This window comes from Eurosta solidaginis, chromosome 5 (assembly GCF_040869045.1).
Source record: "Eurosta solidaginis isolate ZX-2024a chromosome 5, ASM4086904v1, whole genome shotgun sequence".
Taxonomy (NCBI): domain Eukaryota; kingdom Metazoa; phylum Arthropoda; class Insecta; order Diptera; family Tephritidae; genus Eurosta; species Eurosta solidaginis.
This window is the reverse complement of record NC_090323.1, coordinates 3,131,520-3,157,713: the sequence shown is the minus strand read 5'-3', so window position 1 is coordinate 3,157,713 and position 26,194 is coordinate 3,131,520. Positions and strand designations below refer to the sequence as shown.

The 26,194-nt window shown below is 39.5% G+C and overlaps 1 protein-coding gene across 8 annotated transcripts in view; it reads left to right on the top strand.

The window, feature by feature from the left end:
* Positions 1 to 24,705, top strand: part of LOC137254472 (ankyrin repeat and BTB/POZ domain-containing protein 2) — a 173,463-nt gene extending 148,758 nt beyond the window's left edge. For 4 of the 8 annotated variants that reach the window (XM_067792165.1, XM_067792166.1, XM_067792164.1 and 1 more), the window contains 4 exons: positions 19,648 to 22,808; positions 22,872 to 23,235; positions 23,303 to 23,627; positions 23,684 to 24,705. In XM_067792165.1, coding sequence (XP_067648266.1) covers positions 19,648 to 22,808; positions 22,872 to 23,235; positions 23,303 to 23,627; positions 23,684 to 23,983 — 4,150 coding nt within the window. In that variant the 3' untranslated portion in view covers positions 23,984 to 24,705. Of the gene's footprint in view, positions 1 to 3,984; positions 5,481 to 19,205; positions 19,272 to 19,647; positions 22,809 to 22,871; positions 23,236 to 23,302; positions 23,628 to 23,683 lie in introns of those variants that run through there. The other 4 variants (XM_067792163.1, XM_067792162.1, XM_067792168.1 and 1 more) reach the window with 4 other exon arrangements.
* The last annotated feature ends 1,489 nt before the right edge of the window (positions 24,706 to 26,194 follow it).

The window sequence follows — 26,194 nt, the reverse complement described above, 5'->3', positions numbered from 1 at the left end:
TTTACAGGTTCTTGTGGTAGCAACTTTACATACTGAGCCAGCTCATAGAATCGATCAATGCAAAATGTCGTGTAAGGGCCTTGCAGATAGCTTGCACACTCCGAATTACGGTGTGCTTCACCCAAGCTTAAATCAAAGGTATACTTATGGCAGATTTTTCTGAAAGCACCCATTTCGAATTTTGATGTAATAGGTAAATGCTTCGGGGTTGCCATAAAATCACACCCATCAGAAGAATCCGCGGTAATTATACTCAGTTGAGCAGAGCTCACAGAGTATATTAACTTTGATTGCATAACGGTTGGTTGTACAGGTATAAAGGAATCGAGATAGATATAGACTTCCATATATCAAAATCATCAGTATCGAAAAAAAATTCGATTGAGCCATGTCCGTCCGTCCGTCTGCCCGTTAACACGATAACTTGAGTAAATTTAGAGCGGTCTTGATGAAATTTGGTATGTAGATTCCTGGGCACTCATCTCAGATCGCTATTTATAATGAACGATATCGGACAATAACCACGCCCACTTTTTCGATATCGAAAATTTCGAAAAATCGAAAAAGTGCGATAATTCATTACTAAATACTCATTAAGCGATGAAACTTGGTAGGTGAGTTGAGCTTATGACGCAGAATAGAAAACTAGTAAAATTTTGGACAATGGGCGTGGCACCGCCCACTTTTAAATGAAGGTAATTTAGAAGTTTTGCACGCTGTAATTTGGCAGTCGTTGAAGATATTATGATGAAATTTGGCAGGAACGTTACTCTTATTACTTTATGTCTGCTTAATAAAAATTAGCAAAATCGGGGAACGACCACGCCCACTTTTTAAAAAATTTTTTTTTTAAATTCAAATTTTAAAAGAAAAGTTAATATCTTTACAGCATATAAGTAAATTATGCCAACATTCAACTCCAGTAATGATATGGTGCAACAAAATACAAAAAATAAAGAAAATTTTAAAATGGGCGTGGCTCCGTCCTTTTTCATTTAATTTGTCTAGGATGCTTTTAATGCCATAAGTCGAACAAAAACTAACCAATCCTTGTGAAATTTGGTAGAGGCTTAGCTCCTAGGATGATAACTGTTTTCTGTGAAAAAGGGCGAAATCGGTTGAAGCCACGCCCAGTTTTTATACACAGTCGGCCGTCTGTCCTTCCGATCGGCCGTTAACACGATAACTTGAGCAAAAATCGATATATCTTTACTAAACTTAGTTCATGTACTTAACTGAACTTACTTTGTATTGGTGAAAAAAATGGCCGAAATCCGACTATGACCACGCCCACTTTTTCGATATCGAAAATTACGAAAAATGAAAAAAATGCCATAATTATATACCAAATACCAAAAAAGGAATGAAACATGGTAATTGTATTGGTCTATTGATGCAAAATATAACTTTAGAAAAAAACTTGTTAAAATGGGTGTGACACCTACCATATTAAGTAGAAGAAAATGAAAAAGTTTTGCAGGGCGAAATCAAAAGCCCTTGGAATCTTAGAAGGAATACTGTACGTGGTATTACGTATATAAATAAATTAGCGGTACCCGACAGACCACATTTTGGTCGATATCTCGAAAACGCCTTCACATATACAACTAAGGCCCACTCCTTTTTAAAATACTCATTAACACCTTTCATTTGATACCCATATCGTACACAAAAATTCTAGAGTCACCCCTGGCCCACCTTTATGGCGATATCTCGAAAGGGCATCCACCTATAGAACTAAGGCCCACTCCCTTTTACAATACTCATTAACACCTTTCATTTGATACCCATATCGTACAAACAAATTCTAGAGTCACCCCTGGTCTACCTTTATGTCGATATCTCGAAAAGGCGTCCACCTATAGAACTAAGGCCCACGCCCTTTTAAAATACTCCTTAACACCTTTCATTTGATACCCATATCGTACAAACAAATTCTAGAGTCACCCCTGGTCCACCTTTATGGCGATATCTCGAAAAGGCGTCCACCTATAGAACTAAGGCCCACACCCTTTTAAAATACTCCTTAGCACCTTTCATTTGATACCCATATTGTACAAACGCATTCTAGAGTCACCCCTGGTCTACCTTTATGGAGATATCTCGAAAAGGCGTTCACCTATAGAACTAAGACCCACTCCCTTTTAAAATACTCATTAACACCTTTGATTTGATACCCATATCGTACACAAAAATTCTAGAGTCACCCCTGGCCCACCTTTATGGCGATATCTCGAAAGGGCATCCACCTATAGAACTAAGGCCCACGCCCTTTTAAAATACTCATTAACACCTTTCATTTGATACCCATATCGTACACAAAAATTCTAGAGTCACCCCTGGCCCACCTTTATGGCGATATCTCGAAAGGGCATCCACCTATAGAACTAAGGCCCACTCCCTTTTACAATACTCATTAACACCTTTCATTTGATACCCATATCGTACACAAAAATTCTAGAGTCACCCCTGGCCCACCTTTATGGCGATATCTCGAAAGGGCATCCACCTATAGAACTAAGGCCCACTCCCTTTTACAATACTCTCTAACACCTTTCATTTGATACCCATATCGTACACAAAAATTCTAGAGTCACCCCTGGCCCACCTTTATGGCGATATCTCGAAAACGCCTTCACATATACAACTAAGGGCCACTCCCTTTTAAAACCCTCATTAATACCTTTAATTTGATACCCATATCCTACAAACACATTCTAGAGTCACCCCTGGTCCACGTTTATGGCGATATCTCGAAAAGGCGTCCACATATAGAACTAAGACCCACTCCTTTTTAAAATACTCATTAACACCTTTCATTTGATACCCATATCGTAAAAACAAATTCTAGAGTCACCCCTGGTCCACTTTCATGTCGATATCTCGAAAAGGCGTCCACCTATAGAACTAAGGCCCACGCCTTTTTAAAATACTCATTGACACCTTTCATTTGATACCCATATCGTACAAAAAAATTCTAGAGTCACCCCTGGCCCACCTTTATGGCGATATCTCGAAAGGGCATCCACCTATAGAACTAAGGCCCACGCCCTTTTAAAATACTCATTAACACCTTTCATTTGATACCCATATCGTACACAAAAATTCTAGAGTCACCCCTGGTCTACCTTTATGGCGATATCCCTAAATGGCGTCCATCTATAGATCTATGGCACACTCCCTCATACAATACTCTTTAGTGCCTTTCATTTGATAGACATGTCATACAAACACATTCCAGGGTTACCCTAGGTTCCTTTTACAACATGGTGATTTCCCTTACTTTGTCTCCACAGCTCTCAACTGAGTATGTAATGTTCGGTTACACCCGAACTTAGCCTTCCATACTTGTTAAATTTTAGATTTAGACTTGGATGAAGCGCGCAATGCTATGTTTTACATATCTGTATTAATCTAAGCAAAAATGACCTACGAAATCTCAATGAGTACTATACGAAAAACTATTGCCTACGATTTCACCTAAATAAATGAAATTTATCCGATAGAGAAATCTGTCACTTTTTGGCTGAATTGTGAAACTCCGGTTAACATTCTCTGCGAATACTTCTCTCTGGCAAGGGAGGGATCCACCCATCTAGGTGGTGTGACTCTTAATCCCTTTGTGTTATGGATTAAAAAGCCTTCAGAGGTACATTAAAGCTCCACACAGAGTAATAGACAGAAATGTAAAACACTATATATCTTAATAGAGGTTGCAGTGAATCGAAGCCTAATAATAGTATTACATATCTAGCTGCAGAGGGAGCTACTCTTCTACTATCGAAACTCCCTTTCCTCTTTTATTCTCGTCCCATTATTCAGCTATCACTCTCTTAAGCTCTTCTTTGACTACCTCACTGATGAGCCTTAAAGGCTTATTAAGAAAATTTAAGACAAAGACTTACGAAAAAGCTACCCCAAAATCCAACTCAATTAAACCAAAAAATTTACGAGGTGGCGAAAATATGAAAATGCGTCGATTGCAAAAGGCGAAGTCACGCAAAATTATTTTAAATACAAAATTACTTTACAAAATGCATTTGTTAAGTGGTTAAGTCACAGTTCATTTAACATATAGCAATTGTTGTTGTGTTTTTTGTACAAATAATTTTTTTTGAAGTTTAATTGTACGCCAAGTAGGCCAAAAAACTCATACACACAGCAACAAGTTTAATGAGTTAATCTTAAAAGTTTTTTTCACTCATAATTGGTGTAAAGCAATGAAAGTGAACTTAAATAATTGTTGAGTTGGCCAAATAGCCAAAGTAGCTAATTAGGCAGGCAGCTAACCAAAGAAGCGAAAAACAAACCAAATAACCAAATAGCCAATTATGGCAATTGATGAAAGAGAAAACGTGAAATAATTGTGGAACAATACAAAAATCAGTAACCAAAAATTACAGTCAAAAAAATGCCTATGCAAACGAAAAAACAAAAAAAAAAATCTAAATAAAATAACAAACATTTCGAGAAAAGTGTGTAAAAGCCCACTATGAGCCCATATAAAAAGTAAAGTCTGTATTGTAATTGCATTTGGAAATGTGCAAATTAAAATCGGCGCTAAAAACCACTAACAAACCAAACGACAACCGAAAATATTTTGAAGTTTTTTAACAAAAAAGTTTTTAATAAGAAAATTAAAAAATCGTAAATATGTACTGCGGCAAAGATTGCAGCTGCAGCTTGTGCCGTGAGCTGCGCAATTATAAACCCGCCAAGCCACCAAAGCGACCTGCGCCACGCCCTCCCACTTCATTCTTTGGGCGCTTAAATGAGAATTTCATACTGCGCCGACGCAGCGCTGCCAATTCATACAAAAATTTTCAGCCACAATCATTGCAATGCAGCGAAATGTTTCAGCAGCGCTTGGCTGAAATGACAACGAATAACGAGCGGCCAACAGCGCATGCTACACAACAACAACAGCAACAGCAAAGACTACAGCAGCAACAACAACAGCAACTGCAACAACAACAACAACGGCAACAAGAGCAACAGCAAGAAACGGATAAAGGCCGGCCAAACCAAATGAAACAGGAAGCACCGTCATCAAAACCAAATCACAAAGTCGTCATATATTTTGGTGACTCGATTTCAAATCGTGGCAAGCATAATATTGGTGAAACAGCCAAAGATATAGTGCAAGCAGCCCAACTGCTGGATGATACGTCAGTGAGCGTGATTGCTACGCCCGCCAAAGGAAGCGTTGATTGCCTAAACTCTGCGTGTAAAAGTGACGATGATCTACCCTCGTACATTGAGAGCATACAAAATGGCGTAATTAATATCAAAATCGAAGGCAATTATGAGCGCGCCAACGCGCTTGTGGAAACGGTAGCACAACCAACGCGGGCCACAGTACAAACGGTTGGCGATGCAGTAGTGCAGCTGAGTGATGGTGGTGCAGGCATCAATGAAAGCGTTAGCCAGCAATCTTGTGATTCGTGCGATTGGAGTTTTGTGCAGGAGTGGCGCGCACGGTATGCTGATATATTAATTTGCAATCTTATATTAATATGTTTTAAAATAATTGAAATATTTTTGTAACATTTTTCATTATTTCGCCTATTTACTCCATTTTATTTCACACCTATTTGTATCAAATTACTTAAAAAAGATTAATGTCGTTGCTGGCCTCAATGGCAGTGCCGCAGCCCAATTCTTTGCACTCGATAAATTTTGCATGTTCCAAATGCCGTCACGCGTGTACGTTGTACATTAGGGTGGAGTTATATAAGGAAGGAAATTTATATATTTTTTTGCGCATATCGTGGAGGGAACTGATTCAAAGGAGCGTTTGGTGATGTTCAGTCTTAACCCGAATTAATGTTTGTGCCGTTTTACTACAGTAGATGAAACATGGTTCCATTATACCACTCTAGAGATCATGGAAGTAGGGGTTTCCCGTCAAAAGGTATGAGGAGGGTTTTCTCGAAGGCTAAGCTAGCCCTCAATCCATTCGGAGCCAAGTAGATGTCCCACAAATCCCCATTAAATAAAATTACATCTTTTATAACCATAACTAACTTAGAAGTATGCGACGGGTTGAGGGCGAACGGTGTCCGATATGATATCCACGGTGTAATGAACGGTGTTCAGCAACAGTTGAGTGTAGTTTTGGAACCGCGACAGCTATACCGCAGCATGATAGAGGGTATCGGGACGGCAGTGGATGGACATCGGTATGATATCAGACTGTCAGCGGTCGTAGTGGCAACGTTTTATCTGGATGGCAACAGGTGGTGTTGTTCTTGTTGTTGTAGCGATAAGGTTTCTCCCCGAAGGATTTGGGGAGTATTATCGATGTGATGGTCCTTTTTCGGATACAGATCCGGTATGTTCCGGTAACACAACACCATTAAGGTGCTAGCCCAACCTTCTCGGGAACGATTTATATGGCCATATTAAACCTTCAGGCCATCCCTCCCTCCCCACCCCAAGTTCCATGAGGAGATGTTGGTCGCCAAGGCCTCGTCTGTTAGTGAAACAGAATTCGCCATGGATAGGTGAGGTTGACAATTGGTTTCGGAGAAGCTATATATTGTGCTGGCAACCTGAAATGGTTGCAGCCCCTTGAATCTGGTATTTTAGTTGCCTCTTACGACAGGCATACCTACCGCGGGTATATTCTGACCCCCTAACTCGCTGGGGGCAACAGGTGGTCGGCGATATGATAACGAGAAGACCAACGGGCTCAATGAGCGTCAGCGTAAATGGCCTCCACAGTTGCGCGCAGTATGAAATGTGCCTAGATGAAAGGCTGAGTTATATATCATAGAGTTTTGTAGGCAGAGAAGACAACGAGAGAAAGAGTGCGTTCATAGCGGATCTGTGATATTAGCTGCAGCGTACTGAAAAATTTAATGATCATATTGAAGTTACGACACTAGCTGCGAGTGCCTTGAGAAAAATTAGACAATAGAACCACATACATAATTCTCGATTGACTCAGCATTAGCCAATATCGCAGGGCCAATATTTCATCTATGCATCAGCCTCCGCTTGAGTTGCGGCTTGACTCGAAGCTTGAACCACAGCTCTCAGCTAGTGTCATAAACCCAATATGAGCGCATTCTTAAATCTTGCATTCCGTCGTTTCGCGAACCATAAGGTTATCCCTCCTTTCAGCCAGCTAGCGGTAAAAGATAGTACTGGCTCACTCGATGGATATCACCGATCATGTGTTCGAAAATATATAAGGGCAGCAGGGTTATACCCGAAACACCGCTGCGGAAGACAGTGCTGAGTGAAAGGGGTCGTGTGGCCAAAGGCGGCGAAACGATCCCCCACTTCAATATTGCATATATTTTATACCCTAATTGTGATATTGCAAATGAACGAACTGTTTACTTGGCGTTTCAGGGAAATATCATTGGCTCTTGGTCATCAGCTGATGCTTGCTTAGTAGTTGTGTTTGCGGCCTGTTGTCCAGCTTATGTTTGTAGTGTACTTTAAAGTGCATGTAAAGTTACGTTTGGGTTGTGCTATTGCAACGCCAGATTCGATATTTGCTCCACTGTATTATGTGCAATAAAGTAACTGTACAATTACGGTGTGCGCTAACCAATTGTTCATGTTCACATTTCATATTGCGTATACGCCATGCTCGCTAGCGCCTAATTTACGAGTTCATGCCTTCAGTTTTTAGTTGACCAAAAATTTATTTGCTTCGCAGTGCACATTAACGCAATTCAATGCAAATTTGTGTTTGTGGTTGCAATCGCTTTTGTAAATTTATGCATTTGTATGTCTCAATATATCATAACATTTTGCCGCAATTGGCCAGTCAATTGGTTGGTGGTTGTTGTTGTGGTTACTGGGCGGCTGCGCGCAAAAACTCAGCTGCGGTCACTTAATTAAGCTGTCCGGGTATTATAGTTCCCGGTGCAAGCGCAGCTATGTTTGTTTCCCATGTTAAAAATTTTACAGTTAGCAATTGATAGGGCGGCGTTTGTGCGCTTGATTACGTAGCCTATCATTTTTATTTAACATTTTTGTTTGTTTTCAATAAATTCGCTTATAACTCAGTAACCTTGTGGCAGCCCGCAATTTTGTTTGTATTTTTTTTCACGTTTTAATTATTTTTGCTATTGCACTTTTATTGTTTCAACTTTTTAAGCACAATTTGTTTTTTCTGTTGTTGTATTTTTATTTTTTACTTTTTTTTTGTTTTTTTTTTGTTTTTTTGTCTTTAGCGTTTTGTGCGATATCAATTTCCACTTTGTTGGCCTCCTGTCAAACCGATAAAAAATGTGCCACATTTGTACAATTACAACGGTATTTTTACGGTATATTAATTACAATTTTGTATTGTATTTTGCTATTCGCCTTTTTTGAGACTTGAATGAATAAACAACGATTTCGAAATAAATTTACGGCATAGACACACCCACACAGCATTTTCTTGAACCCTTTGTTAGTTTTCCAGGGGAATTATATTTGTGGTTTAAAAAAATACCTTACCATAATAAGTTTTGTTTATTAATAAAATTCTCCGATAACGTTGCCGTTGCGTTTTAATTGGCTGGACTATGTTGTTGTCTGCGCAAAGCTCGTACAGCTCATCATTAAAACATCTTCTGTACTCACCCTCGCCAGCGCGTAAAGGTCCGTAAATTTTTCGAAGAACTCGAGCGTCCAGAGCCACTTCATTTGATGTTGTCATGATCCATGCTTCTGCATCATAAAGCAGGACAGGTACGATAACTGACTTGTAGAGCATGATTTTTGTTTACCGAGCGAGACCTTTACTATATCAATTACCTACCTAATTCAAAGCAGCATTTATTGGCAAGAGTGATTCTTCGCTAGATTTCAACGCTGATGTATTAATCTTGATTCCCAAATAAACGTAATCTTTTACTATTTCGAAAGTGCTGATTCTTTGCTTCACGACAGCAGGTACATCGTTTTGTTCTCATTTACTATACAACGCATCTGCTTCTTTTTCCAGTTTGGAGTACGCATAACTTACGGCGCGGGTGTTCAGGCCGATGATATCAATGCCACCAGCATAAGCCAGCAAATGCACGATTTTATAGAATATTGTTCCCGAGCTGTTAAATTCTGCAGCAAGTATAATTTTTATAGAAGCTACGCTGTTTCCAGAACAATCATTCCATAAGTCCAATGGGCACAGTTATTATTGTACACGCCTTCTTTGTAGTTAAATAAAAAAAAAAAACAGATCTCCCTGAGGAAGGTACAATATGGATCGAAACGCGTAGAAATATAAAGAAAACTTTGTTTACAGTGAAACACCACCAGCCTAGTAGCTCTTTTACCAAACCGAACCAAACCCAAACGATTTGACGAAAACTATTTAAATTTTTTTTTTAAAATTAGTCATCCGTTACGTTAAAGAGAAATAAAATAATAAAAAAAAAAGGTTTTATGTTAAATGGTTTTATTGAAAACAATACTTAAATTAAGTAATAATAATACCAAAATCTAGAAAATAATTAGGTAGGTCCTAGGTACTAGTCATCACACTCCCATCAATCTAGGGCGTTGATTAGACAATTAAATAAAAACGCTGGCGTATTTTGATGTCACCTCTACCGGATGTAATATGTGTTCCAAATATAAGCCAAATCGGACCACAAATACTTTTTGAAAAATTTCGATCCATGCGCCACCTATCGCAGTTTTTTCTTATTATTGCATTTTCATCGGGTTCTGAACTATATTCCAAGTTTGAAGCTTGTAGCTTATCGGTAACTTATTTAAATTTTAATTATAAAATTCGTATCGGCCGGCCTGTCAAGTCAAGCTAAATAAAACCGTTTGAAAATAGACAAGCTTGAGTGCTGTAAAATTTCCAATTTGTTTTCATATCGAAAGTTATTTCCATAACTCCGCCTCTGGTCCAATATTCTGTAAGTAATCAAGAAGCCAGCGAGGGACATGAGGATTTTTTACGGGTCTGTACTTTAGGTATAACTTCGGCTGCTTGGTCGCCAAGGTGCTGGTTATTATCGAACATCACTCTCAGTATTTTTCGAGATCCACCGACGTAGTTCGTCATGCCGATTTTCTGTTTTCTTCATGCTATAAATAAGGTCGCTGATGACTGGTTCGGTGATAGTTCAAAGTTACTCGATGTAAAAAAATTGGAAAAACTAGGGAGATAGTTGTTAATTTTGAAGCATAGTTCATCAATGGAAGGGACAGAATCTGCTGCCATTATCGTGCAGTCATCAGCGAAGGGAACAATGGTTAACCCTTCGGATGGGAAAAGGAGCTTCGATATGTAAAAACTAAACAACAGTCGGGATAAAATACCGCCCTCTGGCACCCCCTGTTAAACTCTTGGGATGCCTGTCGAACGCTCAAATAATTTACTGTACACCTTTTGAGACAAGATGGAAGCAGTGTTTGCATTTTCTACTCCAGTATCAACGTTGTGGCTTTTAACATGAAGCAGAGCCGTAGCATAAACAAGTGAGAACATTTTTTAGTCGCTGCTACGAGCTAAATCGTGTTTAAGAGCGGAGCCAGTAGCAGAATAAAAAGTGCGGACAATAAGCTATTTGTAATGGAGCGAATGAAAAACAAGTAAGGACGGGACTGTCTTCGGCTGTGCCGAAGACTTCATACCTTTCATGAATGGGGCTGAACAATAATTTTATCCCATTCGTAATATCCAAATAATCGGCTTAATAAGATATATAATATATAGTAAACAGATGTACATACCTAAGCAATTTTTAAGATAAATATAAACTAAACTATATAGACAAAGCTAAAAAAACTTAAGGAAAAAAATTTTATTTGAACAATTAGTTGAAAGGGAGAAAAACTAAATTGCGTTAAACCTGGCTGTGAGACAGCCATGGCTTAATCGACTAACCTCATTGTTCTGATAATTTCAATGGGTCTGTCATTCTGTAATAATGATTAAAATTGTATTAATAACAGCCAGGAGCACATAAAAATATTCCATCATGGTCACTATAAGGCGTTTCATAAGTTATCGCCTTTACACTGTCCGGAGATAAACTGGTCAGTAACCAATCAATAGCAGTTTGTTGCTTCGTAGTGGCAAGATTTTCCAAAAGTGAATGCAGTCCCAGCTGCTCCAATTTCCTCCCAAGTATATCGTTTGACGAATTTCGACAAATGTTAAAGTCTCCTACAAGAACAATTTTTTCTAAATTTTCATTGAAGAGCTCCTTAGTATCCTCTTCCAGCATTCTTCTAAATGTCGGCAATGAGAATGACGGATTTCGGTATACCAACGCAATAGCTATATTTGCCTTTGATATCGCCAAAAATTGATAAACTTTTGCAGCTACATACTGGAATTTTCTGGAATTTACTGTAAAACTGCGAGCGAGGTCAGGCTTACAATAAATTATAATTCCGTTTCGAGGACGACTTTGTACAGTTGAGCCAACTCCATCAATCCTAGCAACTATATCAAAGCCTTCGATTTGTATATCTTCTCCTGGCAAAGCCCAGGACTCTACGAAACAAAGAATATCCACGGAACAAATAAGTTGGTCTGCTCTTATTTCATCGATATTCTTTCCCAAGCTTCTTATATTTTGATAATATAAAAGAAGGCTGTCAGTTGGTCGCTCAATAGCAAACTTGAAGTGGGTAGCTAGTTTTTTTTTCTGAACGAAGTACACTTAGTTGCTTTTGAACCGGTTCGTTGGCTGTGAACGGTTTTGGTGGAACGAAATTACCTATAATAAATAAGCCAGATGCACTTGTCGCTCTACTGCACGCAACGTATAAAGCAGATCGACTTATTCCTCTCTTTATATGAACAGCAACCTGCCTATAGGTTGCTCCTTGACTTTTATGGATCGTGATTGCCTCTGCTGGTACCAAAGGAAACTGTCTCCTTTCTACAGTAACTTGGTCGTTTCTTCTATACTGGAAAGTACGTACCACCTTCTCAATTGGGGTCCAACTTGACTCATGAGAATGAGATTTTTTTGAGCGGGCAATCGCACCCACTTCTGGCTCTGAAAACTGTATCCAAAGAGTAGTTGGCGTACGTTCGTTACTATGATGGTCAATTTGCATTAAGCGACCTGCAGCTCCATTAACCAGGCCATCTGAAGTATTAGTATTTACTGCAACCATGTATTTTGCAGATGCTTTTAGCTGTAAACGATAGCACATTCCTTGTGTCTCTGATATTTTAAAATTCTGAACTGCTTGAACTGAGGTGTGCCGGTAATCGCACTATATGGATCCGATTGATTTGGTGAGAAAATCCACCTATCGCCTACTGGTGAAAGTTGTTTTAAGTCACCAAACACAATAATCGGTATACCTCCGAAATACTCGCTAGTCCGAAATATGGTGAAGTTTGAAGTTTCAATCTGTTAAATTGGGTAAGATATTACAAAAATCCTCTTTTTCTGAAAAATCGGTTGTATGGAGGATATATGCTATAGTGGTCCGATCCGGTCGGTTCCGACAAATGTCTAATCGGACACCCAAATACACCCGCTCACCAAATTTTATCAAGATATCTCAAAAATTGAGGGACTAGTTTGCATACAAATAGACAGACGGACAGACGGACATGGCTAAATCAACTCAGCTCTTCAACCTGATTATTTCGGTATACTTAATGGTGGGTCTATCTATTTTCCTTTAAGGACTTACAATTTTCGGTTTCGTGACGAAATTAATATACCATTTCATTTTCATGAAAGGTATAAAAATGTATTGCTATTTGTTCTGTTGGGCATTGTTATGCAGAGTTCTGTCTTTGCTCGCGCAATACAACATGGGCACAGAGGTTAGTGTCGCAATAAGGTGATGATATGCATGACTTTTGGAAAAACCACAGATATGAGTTTTCGGATATTTATGTGCTATACTCTAGCCATTTCCTATCACTTTAAATAAATGACTAGTACATCGGAGTTCATTATGCATGCAGATTAAAATATTTACATATCTATGCATATTCAATGTAGATATAATTAATCATGACCGATGGAAACATCATTACTGACATGTGCATCTTTTGATTATAATCACTTACCGAAATGTATAAAAAAAATTTATTTTAACACTTTCCGCTAACAATTAATTTTGCTGTTCCCACCAGCGAAGACAACAGAAAACGTAAAAGCAAATTTAGATAAAAATAGACCAACAAATACGATCCACTTACATAAATATATTTTTTGTTCAAGTCAAATGTAGGGCGTTTCGAATGCTTGATTTATTATAGTTTTTATTGCTACTCTAAGTGAATTGATGTAAACGAATTTTTGATTTCTTAGTTTTTGGCACTGTTGTAATGATGTCGATGGATGAGCATCCATACATATGTCTATCATAGGAAAATCTGTACGTTTCATGTAAATTTCGGATCGTTGATGGGCAGATATTTTATTGTTGCAATTGACAGCCAATCACTTCCTCTTAATGAAATATTTGGTTTACATTGCGAAATATTCAAGGTTCATTTTCAATGCTGAATGCGTTAGTTTTGTTTTTTTGTTAAGTAAATTGAACACCAAAAAAAAAAAATTAAGCGCTTTTCACAAACAATTTATCAAAATAAATTTTAATGCACATATTTCTTTTATTATTGAACAAAATTTTATGAGCACTAACGATGCATAAAGGTCAGCGTGGCGATTTATGGTGGAACTAAGTTTAAAGTTATTGCATAACCAGGCATGACAGCATTTGGCTTACAAGCATGAATTGTTTTTTTTTTTTAAATGTTGTATTTTTGTTGAATGCTCTCAAAATTTTTAGTTTTATTAAAAAAAAATTTACTATGAAGTATTGGTATTCTAGAAAAGTACTTAGAATTACGATCGCCAGTTCAGTTAGTGTCAATGTTTAACTATCCATATAGCAGCGGTGACCAACTAACCTTTTAATCTCTTCTTCTGCTATCATTTGCTCTCTTTTCCGCTACACGGATTAGCTTATAGTGCGCATGTGTTGGAAGCAAATTTGAATGCGCAAGAATAGGGCTAATTACATTCAACGCGGTGTCTACAGACCACAACCATAATAACGTAAAGCTTGACAACAACCGTAGCCAAGGATTGGCTACTTGATTACTTTGAAGGCGGCAGCTACAAATACCAAATTATAGCAAACAGTAGCGAAAAATTTGGAAAAAATATACACTATGTTTAAACAAGTAAAGGTGTCTAAGTTCGGGTGTAACCAAATATTATATACTCAGCGTGAGCTTCAATTGTACATTTCATTTCAGATAAATTACTTTTCTACGTAACACGTGGCACCGCCCGTTTAAAAGAAAAATGTCTCCCCATTTCCTCTTACAGTAAAACTTGATAAGTGAAATATCATTGATTCAAAACTATTTTTTGCTAAGTTGTAGCTTATTATTCTAGTCTACGACCCTTTCAAACTTGTTTTATACCTAAGTTGCCGTGGTCTTTAACCTATCCCGTCCATTTTTACTAGACAAATTTTCTGCTATAAGGAAAATGTATGTACACAATTTCATTACGATATGTTAATTTTTCTTCGAGTTATGGCTCCCGAGACATAGAAAAATGCTTAGTCATAAAAGGGGCGGTGCCACGCACATTTTAAAAAATTTTCCAAAAGTTTATCAAGAGTCTCAATATCAGTCCACATGTCAAATTTCAACATTCTAGGTGTATTATTTACTAAATTATCAGGTTTTTTGCGTTTTCCAAAATTTTATATATATAAAAAATGGGCGTGGTTATCATCCGATTTCGCTCATTTTCAATACCAATCTATTCTGGGTCCAGATAAAGTAGTGTACCAAATTTGGTGAAGATATATCAATATTGACTCAAGTTATCGTGCTAACGGACGGACGGACATGGCTCAATCAAATCTTTTTTCGATACTGATGATTTTGATATATGGAAGTCTATATCTATCTCGATTCCTTTATACCTGTACAACCAACCGTTATCCAATCAACGTTAATATACTCTGTGTGCAAAGCACGCTGAGTATAAAAACGCCCAAAAGAATGATTTTAGCTCTTATTATCTGTTATTTACCCCTATTTTAGTTTTTATTGACAAAATAAAGAGGCCGCCACTCACTTTCGCTAGCCAAAAATAGAATTAGGTTTAATCTGGCTACCACAGCAGTCGTAATTGATTGTCGTGCTACTTTGTCGCGCCGAAAATAACGACCCTCATAAGAACACGTGTAAAAATAATTTGACAAATGTCGCTTTGTAAACGCTGTCGTGAAGGCCTAATAGCTTAATCTTCCTTGATTTTGAAAGCGCAATACGGACACCACTACCGTGAAGATTTCTTCAATACACTGTAAGTATTGTGCCGGCACTTACTTTATGCAGAATTCAGCCAGCAAAACTTGGCAATAGTTCTACAAAATGCTCATTGTTTTTGGTGATATAGTGTTATATCTGACTATCAGACAGCACCTGCTCGCAAAGTTAAGGGTATTGTCTTTAAGGCTCTGACCGGTTCTGTGTTGAACGTTTAAGGACATATTTAGAAAATATAGTAAGGTGTTTATCGAGATATAACATGGCTCTCAGGCATTTTTCACACTTTCATCGTTCCCAAAACCATCTCAACCCAGAGCTTCCTCGCATTAATTGTTTTTTCCTCAACTATTACTTTGACCTTAAGCTCTAGGGTTGAGTTAAAAGTGCACTTCATGAGGAAAATTATTTCCATATTGATTGAATTGAAATTGAAGCCTTTAGTAACCGCGCCCAAGTTGACTCCGTGTATACTGATTTTTCGAAAGCGTTTGATAAAGCTAATCATCGTATTTTGTTATCAAAGTTACAAAGTTTTGGCTTCCATTCAAATTTTTTAAATTGGATTAAATCTTATCTTTCTAATCGATCTTGTGAAGTTGTAGTTGAAGGGGTGTCCTCGTATTCATACATTGCCTCCTCTGGGGTTCCTCGGGGAAGTATTTTGGGTCCGATTCTTTTTGTGATGTTCATCAATGATATTACTACTTGTTTTAAATATTCTAAATTTCTCTTGTATGCTGATGACATGAAGATTTTTAGCAATATAACGTGTTCCTCTGACTCGGCGAAATTTCAGAGTGATCTTGACAATGTTGTAGATTGGTGTCAGAAAAATATGCCTCCCTTAGATATTAAAAAATGCTCCCATGTCTCCTGTTCCAAGTCCCTACTCTTATCCCTACTTCATATTTTATTGGTGGCTTCCAACTAGACATTGTTTCTAAAATCACTGATCTTGGGGTGGTCTTTGATTCCAAGTTTACTTTTCATAGCCATCTTAACTATACCATAGCTAAGTCGTACTCTATTCTGGCTTTTGTCAGACGTTTCAGTTCAGATTTCTCTGATCCGTATACTTTAATGACACTCTTTACTTCACTGGTACGCTCGAAACTAGAATATGCAGCTTTTATTTGAGTCCGTATTATTCTTGTCATATTAGTCGACTGGAGAGAGTTCATAAAATCTTTATTAATTATGCTCTACGACCCCTTCATTTTGAGCTTCCAGTTCCCGATTATGAGTCTAGATGTTTGCTTATCGGTCTTAAGGCACTAAATTGCAGGAGAACCTTCTTATCTCTAACTTTCATTTTTAATTTGATATCTGGGGTTGTGGACTGCCCGTTTTTACTTGAACTTATTTTCTTTCTTATTCCTAATATTTGTTTAAGGAAGCGTGACACATTTTATGCGGGGCTGGCGACGACCAATTATGCTGCCAATGCACCTGTTATCCGAGCTGTTAAAGAGTTTAATTTGCTTCCGAATTCTTCAGTTTTGGATTTCTCCTTTTGTGAAAATATGTTTAAAATGCTACTTAATGACCAGTTAAGCTAGTTGGTATTTGCCTACATTTGTAATGAGTCTGTAAGAAATGTAACAATTTCAAGATTAAATAAATATAAATATATAAATGAGAGTGCGACGGAAGATGAAAGGTAAGGTGCAGAGAAGTGAGAATGGTAAAACAAGAAGATACATTACATATAGCGGCCGCTGTGCTGTGTGCTACGCCCGTCACACCATAAAGATTATGGTTTTCAATTATAAAAGAAATTCTATGCGGGATTTAGAAAAGATTTAGTAAACCCTGCGTTTCATGTTAGTTCTGTTCCCGTAGGAAAAACCAAAAGGTAACACCACTCGGTGTTATGTCGCGCCTTATATTTTGTTTCTCTTTTTAAATGATGGTATATCAAGCTTTTGTGACGGAATAACTAAGACCAGATGGCTTTGCAATTATAGATAGGAGCATGAGCTAGGAAAATTTACTAAGTTACGCAATTGGCGCTTAACCGTTTAAACGTTTAGCAACACTTGGTTACACCAACTTTTTTACCTGGTCTTTCCAGCAGAGTGGGGCCCGACGGGTTGGGGGGTTAGAATATACCAGCGGTAGGTATGCCTGTCGTAAGAGGCGACTAAAATACCGAATATATTCAAGGGGTTGGCAGCGCAATATACAGCTTCTCCAACCCAATTGTCAGCCTCACCTATCAGTGGCGAATCCATTTTTCATTAACAGCCGCGGTTCCTGCGGCTCCAAACTCCTCATAGATCTAGGCGTGGGAGGGCGGTTAGGTCTAAAAGGTTGCGTGTGGTCACACCAAATCATTCCCGAAATGGTCGGTCTGGTGCCGGAACGTACCGGATCTGCAGCCGGCAAAGAACCATCAACATTCGATAACACTCCCCAAGACCTTTTTGTTGTTTTTGTTGTTGTAGCGATAAGGTTGCTCCCCCAAGGCCTTCGGGGAGTGTCCTTATCGCTACAACAACAACAACGTATAGCCCTGCTTCCATAAGCGGGTTCTAGTAAGAATACCTTCTGGGCCGCAGCATGCCTTCCCATTCGCATAAAAATATGTAGCTCAATGTCAAAAGCTCCTACAGCTCAACATTAAATCTTTCAACGAATTTTCATCCCGAACACTCAGAGCCGCCTCATCTTATATAGGATATAACAGGATGGGTATGAATGTTGTCTTTTATTGCCAATAAAATTGTATTTATTTATTTGTATAAATAATTTGTACAAGTAAGATTCAAGTCAGATAAACGAAGCGCAAATTCTGTGGAGGACTATTCCTATGATATTGTAACTTATAATAAATTCAGAAGACTCTTCAACGCACACTATTCCGCTTTATCTTCAGGCTTTTAATAAATGTATTAAGAATTACTGTCATTTGCTTGGTGATGTGAGAAATGGTGATACTCGCTACTGGCCCACGAATGGTGCTGGGGTTTAACCTGAAACCAAGTGGTATTGACGCATATTTTTAGGCGTACATTATAAAGTAACATGTGTGATTTTTTAGTGCTTTCAAGGATTATTAGAATTTAACGCCTTGTTTTGAAATATAATAAATTTTGTAGCTGTTTACCTTCAAATAAAGCGATAAATCTATAACTCTTTTTAAGTATTAATAACTGTCATATTGATTTATGCTATTTAAAGTTTTATTAGCTCTTTAAGCTTTCAACGATAATACGCTTTCTTATTATATAAGTTGTTTTTATGAAATTGAAAAGAGATGTGCTAACAATTTTTTCCACAAAAGCCTCGGAAGCGTTGATTATGCTGCGTAGACTCCAAGGTAAACAGTAGCGGTTTCCTCTTAGCAGTGACAGCTGGACATCATTGTGCTGCTGCCCAAGTAAACGAACAAGTAATTACAACAACATTTATCTTAACATTTGCATAAGCGCATGCGCACTCATAAGAAGTTAACGAGTTTTTATTTGGCTTGTTTTGGTCGCTTGAATAATATATTTTTCTCTTTTCGTTAGCCGCACTCAGATGCAAATGAAGCGAAATTCCCCCAAGTAGGCCCGTGTTTACTAAAAGTATGCTGGCTTTAATAAATGATATAATTTTGTTTACATTGTCATTGGCATTGAGAGTAACCCAACCAAGATGCCTAGCAATTATGACATACATATAATGCCAAGCAGAAACACAAACGCAATTCACATTGTCAGACATCCAGCGCATTTCTTTGTATAGGTTAATTAATTGTTATTATAAAGTTTTTTATTTTTCTTTACAATACTTTTACCATCGCTATTTGTATTCTTATGTAAATTCAAGTATTATTTTTTTTTAATCTGCAAACTTGAATTAAACAAAAAAGAATCAAAAAAGGCCTGTTCCCATTCTGGTGGCACAGAATTTGCTCCGTAGACTAGCGGTAATTGTATGACAGCATGAACGCTCAGTGAGAAGACCTCCGGCACGTCTAAAGCGCAACAGCTTATTGAGCTGTCAGTAGTCACTTAGACCAGAGATAGGTGAGGTGTGTGTAGTGAGATATATTGAATAAAGTTGAAGAAAAGAAAGCTGCTTAAAGCCTCAAGTAGCTCCTTGATGAAGAGCACCAACAGTGCTTGAGGCGTAGTTTCAAGAACAAATCTCACATTTGACTTAAAGACTCCGGCTTGTTGTGCGCTATAAATATTTAAGCAGCTTAATTGTGTGTAGCAAGTAATACAAAAAAAAATATAATAATAAACAAAACAAAAATTACAAGCGGCATGCCATTTGTCATTTGAGTGATTTTACACATGAACCTTCACACATAAGCGCGCGCATTTAGATGTATTTAAATACACAGTTACACATACACTGTTGAACTGACACTAATTTTCTTATTTTTTTACTGTATTCCACAGACCAACTGGCAATATACGCGGCGATGCGCCTCCTGTCTTCAGCCCGCAATCAACAAACTCGCAACTACACTGCTCCGTCAGCTCACCAACCACATTGGGTTTGCCAAATCAAAATCAACAGATGAGCGCGATGTCAACTTCACCATCCGCTGGCACCACGATGACCGCCACCTCCACACCGCTTGGCGCGCAGAACAGTTTGAGTTCCTCCAACGCACGCTTACAAAGCCCTGCAGTAGCTACACCGGCTACGCGCATCTCCAAGGAAGTTGCACAGCGTTTGAATAATGGCGTTAGCGGCAGTAGTGGTGCTCCTACACTTATGATTGGCTCTACAACAACAGCAAACAACAATATTCCCAACACATCTGTGAATGTTAGAAATTTTATTAGCCCATCACATGCGCCCACTAAACCACCACCACATCGCGTTCTAGCAGCACCAACGCGTCTCACCGCACAAAGTACACCGGTCAAATCGCAGCCACCTATGCTGAGTGGTAATTTGTCAGCGCAGCAGCCACAGCCACAACAACCAGTAGCATCACAACAAAAATCGAGCGCTAACGAAAAACGTGCTTTGCCATTAACAATGGATTTGAGTGGGTGCAGTATTGGTATACCAACATCAGAGTCCACGCCTTTGAATGTTACATCCAGCGGCGGCGGTGGTCATCAACTTAATGCGCATGCGAAATCGAATCATGCGACAAGCACGCGCACACATCATCATGAGTTTCGTGCAATGCAGCGCGTTCAAGAGTGTCACAGTTCGTCAGACGAAAATCGTTCCTCAGGCCATGCTAGCATGTCAGACACTGGCGGTCATGGCAGCTCGTCACCAGGAGGCGGTGTGACGCTTGGCCCGTTGCCAGAAGATCGTCTCGCCGCTGGTGTAACCAATCGCAGCACGCGTTCACGCGCTGGTACCAACCACTCCCGTGCGCGTCATCGTGCTACACCTGCCGCTAAAGTGCCTTGGAGTGGTAGTGGCCTGGAAGATATCAAACTAGCCATACAGCAATTAACAATGCGCTCACAAACGAGTACAAGTACGTACAGTAGTCTCAGCGCAGGCTCGGAAAGTTCGGAGCCCGCGCGTCGATTGGGTCGTTATTCGTCGCTTGAAACGGTCAACACAAATGTTACAAACGCCGATGAGTTTGTTTGGGTGGATTCACACAATCGACTAGTGGAATTACAGAACCCACCCTGGAGTCAACACTGTATTATGCGTGTCATACGAAATGGTCGTTGTAAGGAGCAAGCGGAACGTGTATCTGTCGAAACCATACCTCGGCTTGGATATCTGTTGCAGCGCGCGTTGGTGCGTATTGCGCGTGAGGTGCAACGACTTTCTGCTTCTCTCGGACTATGCTCTAAACAGGAGGTTACAGCAGCTTACAAAATTGTACTATGTCCTGCATTAGCAGATTCTTGCATAAAAGCGTGCCTCCGTGCTGCTGCAATGTTTGCTGTGACTGGCGACAGCGCGCTTAAACAAAGCAAATCAGCGCGCGGCGGTCTTCAGTTGCCAATTGGACGCTTTCATCGCTGGATGGCAGACGCACGTCTTGGGAAGTTCATTCACGAATACGCGGCGGTCTATCTCTGTGCTGGCTTAGAAAATTTACTTGAAGAGCTGCTGCTACAAAGTTTTCCTACAAACCCATCCTGTCAACTAACAACAACTATACTGGATCAATCTATAGCCCATTCCGGTGACTTATGGGGACTGCTTCAGCCATTTGCTCATCTGAATGCAGGTCGCATCGCCTCTGGTGCGCTCACTATGCCGCGCTGGGCCAGCTTATCATCGCTGGGTTCGGGCACTCAAAAGAGTGTAAGCTCTGGTGGCAGCAGCAATATATCGTTAGAACCCTGCCTTCTTACAACCTGCGTTGGCAGCGTAAGTGAATTAAAGGATTTAACACTCCGCGCACAACAAAAGTTTCAACATACTGCGCTTTCCAACCCCGCGCTTTCAACGCTCTTTTATTTCATGCGCTGCTCACAGCTGGAACATAATGATTCTAGCAGCGCGCCATCAAATGTTGTTGGCACATCTGGTAGCAGCAGTCAAAATGTGCAAGAGCTCTGCTATGAACGCGCTTATGTAGTTTTGCCGCCACTTGTCGAATGGCTGCGCGTTGCGTCTGCTCACGCTGAATATCGTCATGCAGTTATGATCGACAAAGATGACATCATGCAAGCGGCACGCCTACTTTTACCAGGCGTGGACTGTCCGATGCGACCGATCGGACACGAGGAAGAGCTGCCCACGAAGAAGACTCATTTTTCGCATCCTGGCGCAACCACGCCCATCGCATCGAGCATTAATGAGGATACCACAGAATTTGGTAAGCGCGCTACTATCACACTAGCTTTCAAACTAATGCTGACAGGACGTGCGGAATTACTCTCTCAGGCAGCCAATCTCTTGCCACCCACAACACGTTATGATACACTTAACCATGCAGGACTGACGGCGCTTATGATTGCTGCCATACGTAACGATGAAGTTGTTCTGCAGGCTCTACTAGATGCCGGTTGCGATCCCAATATTGAGGTGCCACCAGTGGCGCAATCAAATTTCCCAGGTATACATCCCGACACACAGCACTGGACAGCGGTGACTTTCGCTGCGAGTCGTTCCAACTACTTGGCATTGCGTTTACTTTTGGAGAGGGGCGGTAAAGTTGAAGGTGGCGCGCGCTTAAGTGAAGAAAAACCGACGCTGACACCTCTACAGGTGGCTTGTGGGTCTGGAAACGTGGAGATTATTTCACTGCTGCTAGCGCATGGCGCCAATGCTTTTCTTTCTACCCAACAAAAGGATACAATGTGCTTTGCGGGTGGTTCTGCACAGCGCGGTTCGTACTGCGCAATTTCTGTAGCAGCAGCACATGGGCAACGCGCTTGCCTGCGGAAACTACTCTCTCATCCAATGTCACCGGTCAGCAAAGATGTACTCTCACTAGAAGAAATGCTTGCCGAAGGTGAGCCAGTAGGAAATGGAGCACGAGGAAATGCAGGTGCAGCAGGTTCTGCCAATGCGTGTGGGGATCGCATTAGCACTGATTTACCCCTAACTTTGAGTAAAACCCAAATCAAGAGTCTGCAAGAAGCCATGTACCACAGCGCAGAGAATAATCATTTAGGTGAGGTTATTTTGTAATATTTATAAATAACAGTTATTTATTACAATTTCTCAATGCAAATAGATATTACAATTGAACTGCGCTCTTTGGGCGTACCATGGACCCTACATTGTTGGATGCACGCCTTAGCGGCAGCGCATGAGCTACGCTTGGATGCCGTAATAGATCAACTGCTGCAAGATTTCCTACAAGTCTGCCCTGATGATTATAGCGCGCAATTTGTAAGCGAGTGCTTGCCGTTGCTCTTCAATATATTCCGTTACAGTAAGAATGAGGGCACGACGCTACTGCTGGCTGATATATTCGCCACATGTTTTGGTTGGGAGACCATTAGACCGATTAAGGAACCGGAGCGGCAGTCGGAGAACGGCTCGCGCATTGATCCCAAATTTGTGAACAATCCCGAGCTGAGTGATGTGACTTTCAGGTGAGCTCGGCATATGGGTAATGTACTCAGATCATACAAATAAAATTTATATTACATATTCTTGCAGAGTGGAAGGTAAAATTTTCTATGGCCACAAAATCGTGCTCGTCACCGCCTCGCCGCGTTTTCAAAACATGCTCAGCTCCAAGTTGAGTGAAGGAAGCGCGCCCACAGTGCAAATCAACGATATACGCTATCACATTTTCCAATTGGTAATGCATTATCTGTATAGCGGTGGTTGTGCCACATTAGAGGTTAGCAATGCTGACGTTTTGGAGTTGATGGCGGCGGCGAGTTTTTTCCAATTGGAAGGTTTGCTACGCTACACAGAAGCACGCTGCTCAAATATGATTGATATTGATAATGTGGTGGCTATGTATATTCATGCCAAGGTATGACTTGTGCTAGCTGTATTGAGCATATAAATAGTATTTTCCTCTTTTCACAGGTTTACAATGCCAGCAAATTACTGGAGTACTGTCAAGGCTTCCTACTTCAGAATATGGTCGCTCTTTTGACATACGATGACTCTGTCAAACGCTTGCTCTTCGCAAAAAAGATACCCAATCACGATGTGCTCTCAGGACTGCTACATACGCTACAACAACGTATCAAGCAGCGAAAGCCTGTGGGAGTGGGGAACTTCCGTCAGCAACTCAGCTCGCCGCCACCGGGCAGTAGCGCCCATTTAATGAGCACCAGCTTGGGTAATGGCGTTGGCGGAAGTTTGGGTGCGGCGAAGAAATAAAAAGAAGTAAAAAATCGGATGTATCAAATTTAAACTAAATATGTAGATTTGAAATAAGTACTCCATCCCTTAATGTTATGGTTTACTTTACTAGAATAAAAATAAAGTGTATATCTTAGATTAGATTAAAGTGTTTACAAATCGGACAATAAAAAGGACAAGGCACATACATTCAGTATAAAATTGCTCTTCCACGAATAAAATTCAACAAAAAACTTGTAAAGAATCGAAGATTTCAAAATATGTAAGTTAAGGAAAGGCTTATGCACCCCCGAAAACGATATGCTCTAAATAAAAATGTTAGAACTACTTCTCACTGTAGAAGTTTTTACTTTTTTAATTGTTTACGAAAGAAGTTTCCAAGGCGAATATATACACGATGATGACAAAGCAAATTCAATCCAATTCGGCGTGGAGTAGAATATGAAATCGAAAGAAAATTAGCATTGACTTCGATTAACTCACATCTTGATGAGCCGAAGCGTTGCTTGGTAACAAGGCGAATCCATACAAGGTGGTGGAAAAGCGAACTCAACCAATTCGCCGTGCAGAAGAATGTCAAGTCAAAAGAAAATTTTAATTGATTTCGATTAACTGACATATTAAAGTACAATGCGCTGTATGGAAAATAATCAAGAACAAGCAATCAGCTGTTAGGATAACACCACCTGGTACTGAATTCGCCTTCATCAAATCAAAAGGAAATTAGCATTGATTCGATTAACTGAAGAAAGAAGAAGTAATCGTCTGTTAAGCAAGGCGAATTCAGTAGAGGTGGTGTTATCCCAACAGCTGATTGCTTCTTCTTGATAATTTTCCATACAAAGCCTTGTACAACAAAATGTCAGTTAATCGAAATCTATGAAAATTTTCTTTTTACTTGACATTCTTCTGCATGGCGAATTGGTTGAATTCGCTTTGCCACCACCTTGTATGGATTCGCCTTGGCTGTTAAGATAACACACCTTAGTACTGAATTCGCCTTGGAAGTTTCCTTGGTTTGACAAGCAAATCATTCCTTCGCTTTGAAAAACAGAAAAATCTTTAGCGTACGCACAGGCCCGTAGCCAGATCTAACCAACTGTACGGGCAGACACTATCGAAGGACGGGCAGGATTAAAAGTTTGCAAAAACAAATAATTAAATGAATAATTGGTTAAAATTATTTGTGTAATAAATTTTTTTATAATAAATTATTTTATTATATAATTAAATAGTTTTAAATAAAATAAATAAGAAAATTCAATTTTCAATTAATGCTTAAAAGAAACATACAAAACTTATGTTATGAATAGATACTTAGTACAATGGCAGTTTACGATTTTTGTTATTATTAAATTTTCGGAGAATCATATCGATATTAATTGCACGTGTGCGATGTCTTTCAAAAGCTAAGTAGACGAGATCAGCCATGCGGGCATGGGTCATGGACAGGCGTTGCGGCCTATTGATTGCGGTCAATGCCGAAAACATTGATTCTTAAGTCGCTGTACTGCACCCAAATGTCTTAACAGCTGCCATTAGCTCGAACGTATCACTGAAAGCTTCACGAAATCTGAAAAGTACCTCCAACTTTGTTCCATCGTCAGCCTGTTCCTTTCGATTCTTGAAAAAGTTTTTCACGACTGTCAATTCTTCTTCGCTGGGAACTTTCAAACCTGTAAACATGTGAATTTATAAGTGCTAGTAAAATAAAAGGGACAAATTTTGTGTTGATGGTAAATGTTTCGAGTTACCTAGTTCTTTAAAGCTATTCAAATCATCCATTTTTGAATTCGCTAATGTTGGAAATCGCAGTAACTAGCTCTTGATTCTCTGGGAAGCGTCACTTGATTTCGTTTATTATAAGATCAAGGTATTCATTGTAAATTCCTTTCAGCTTTTTTTTGACTCTTGTAGGTCCCATCAGTTGCGCGATTCGCAGAGTATGAAGGTAATCTGGTCTCAGTTATGCAGCTTGGATGCTCAGTTGTTTTAGTTTTTCGTTTGGACATTGTTTCGTTCATGGGTTCAGTCATGGGTTTGAGCTTATACGCATCTTCCAAAATTAATTCAAATTCCTTCCGGCTTGATCTTATAACTTGATGTTGTTGAAGAACTAACTCTATGACGTCTAGTCCGTCTTTCAAGCTCGCTGTTCGTGAATGCATTGCAGCGTCCGCTGGATGTAAATTCCCTAGAAACATCGATAGAAATAAATCGAACACACAC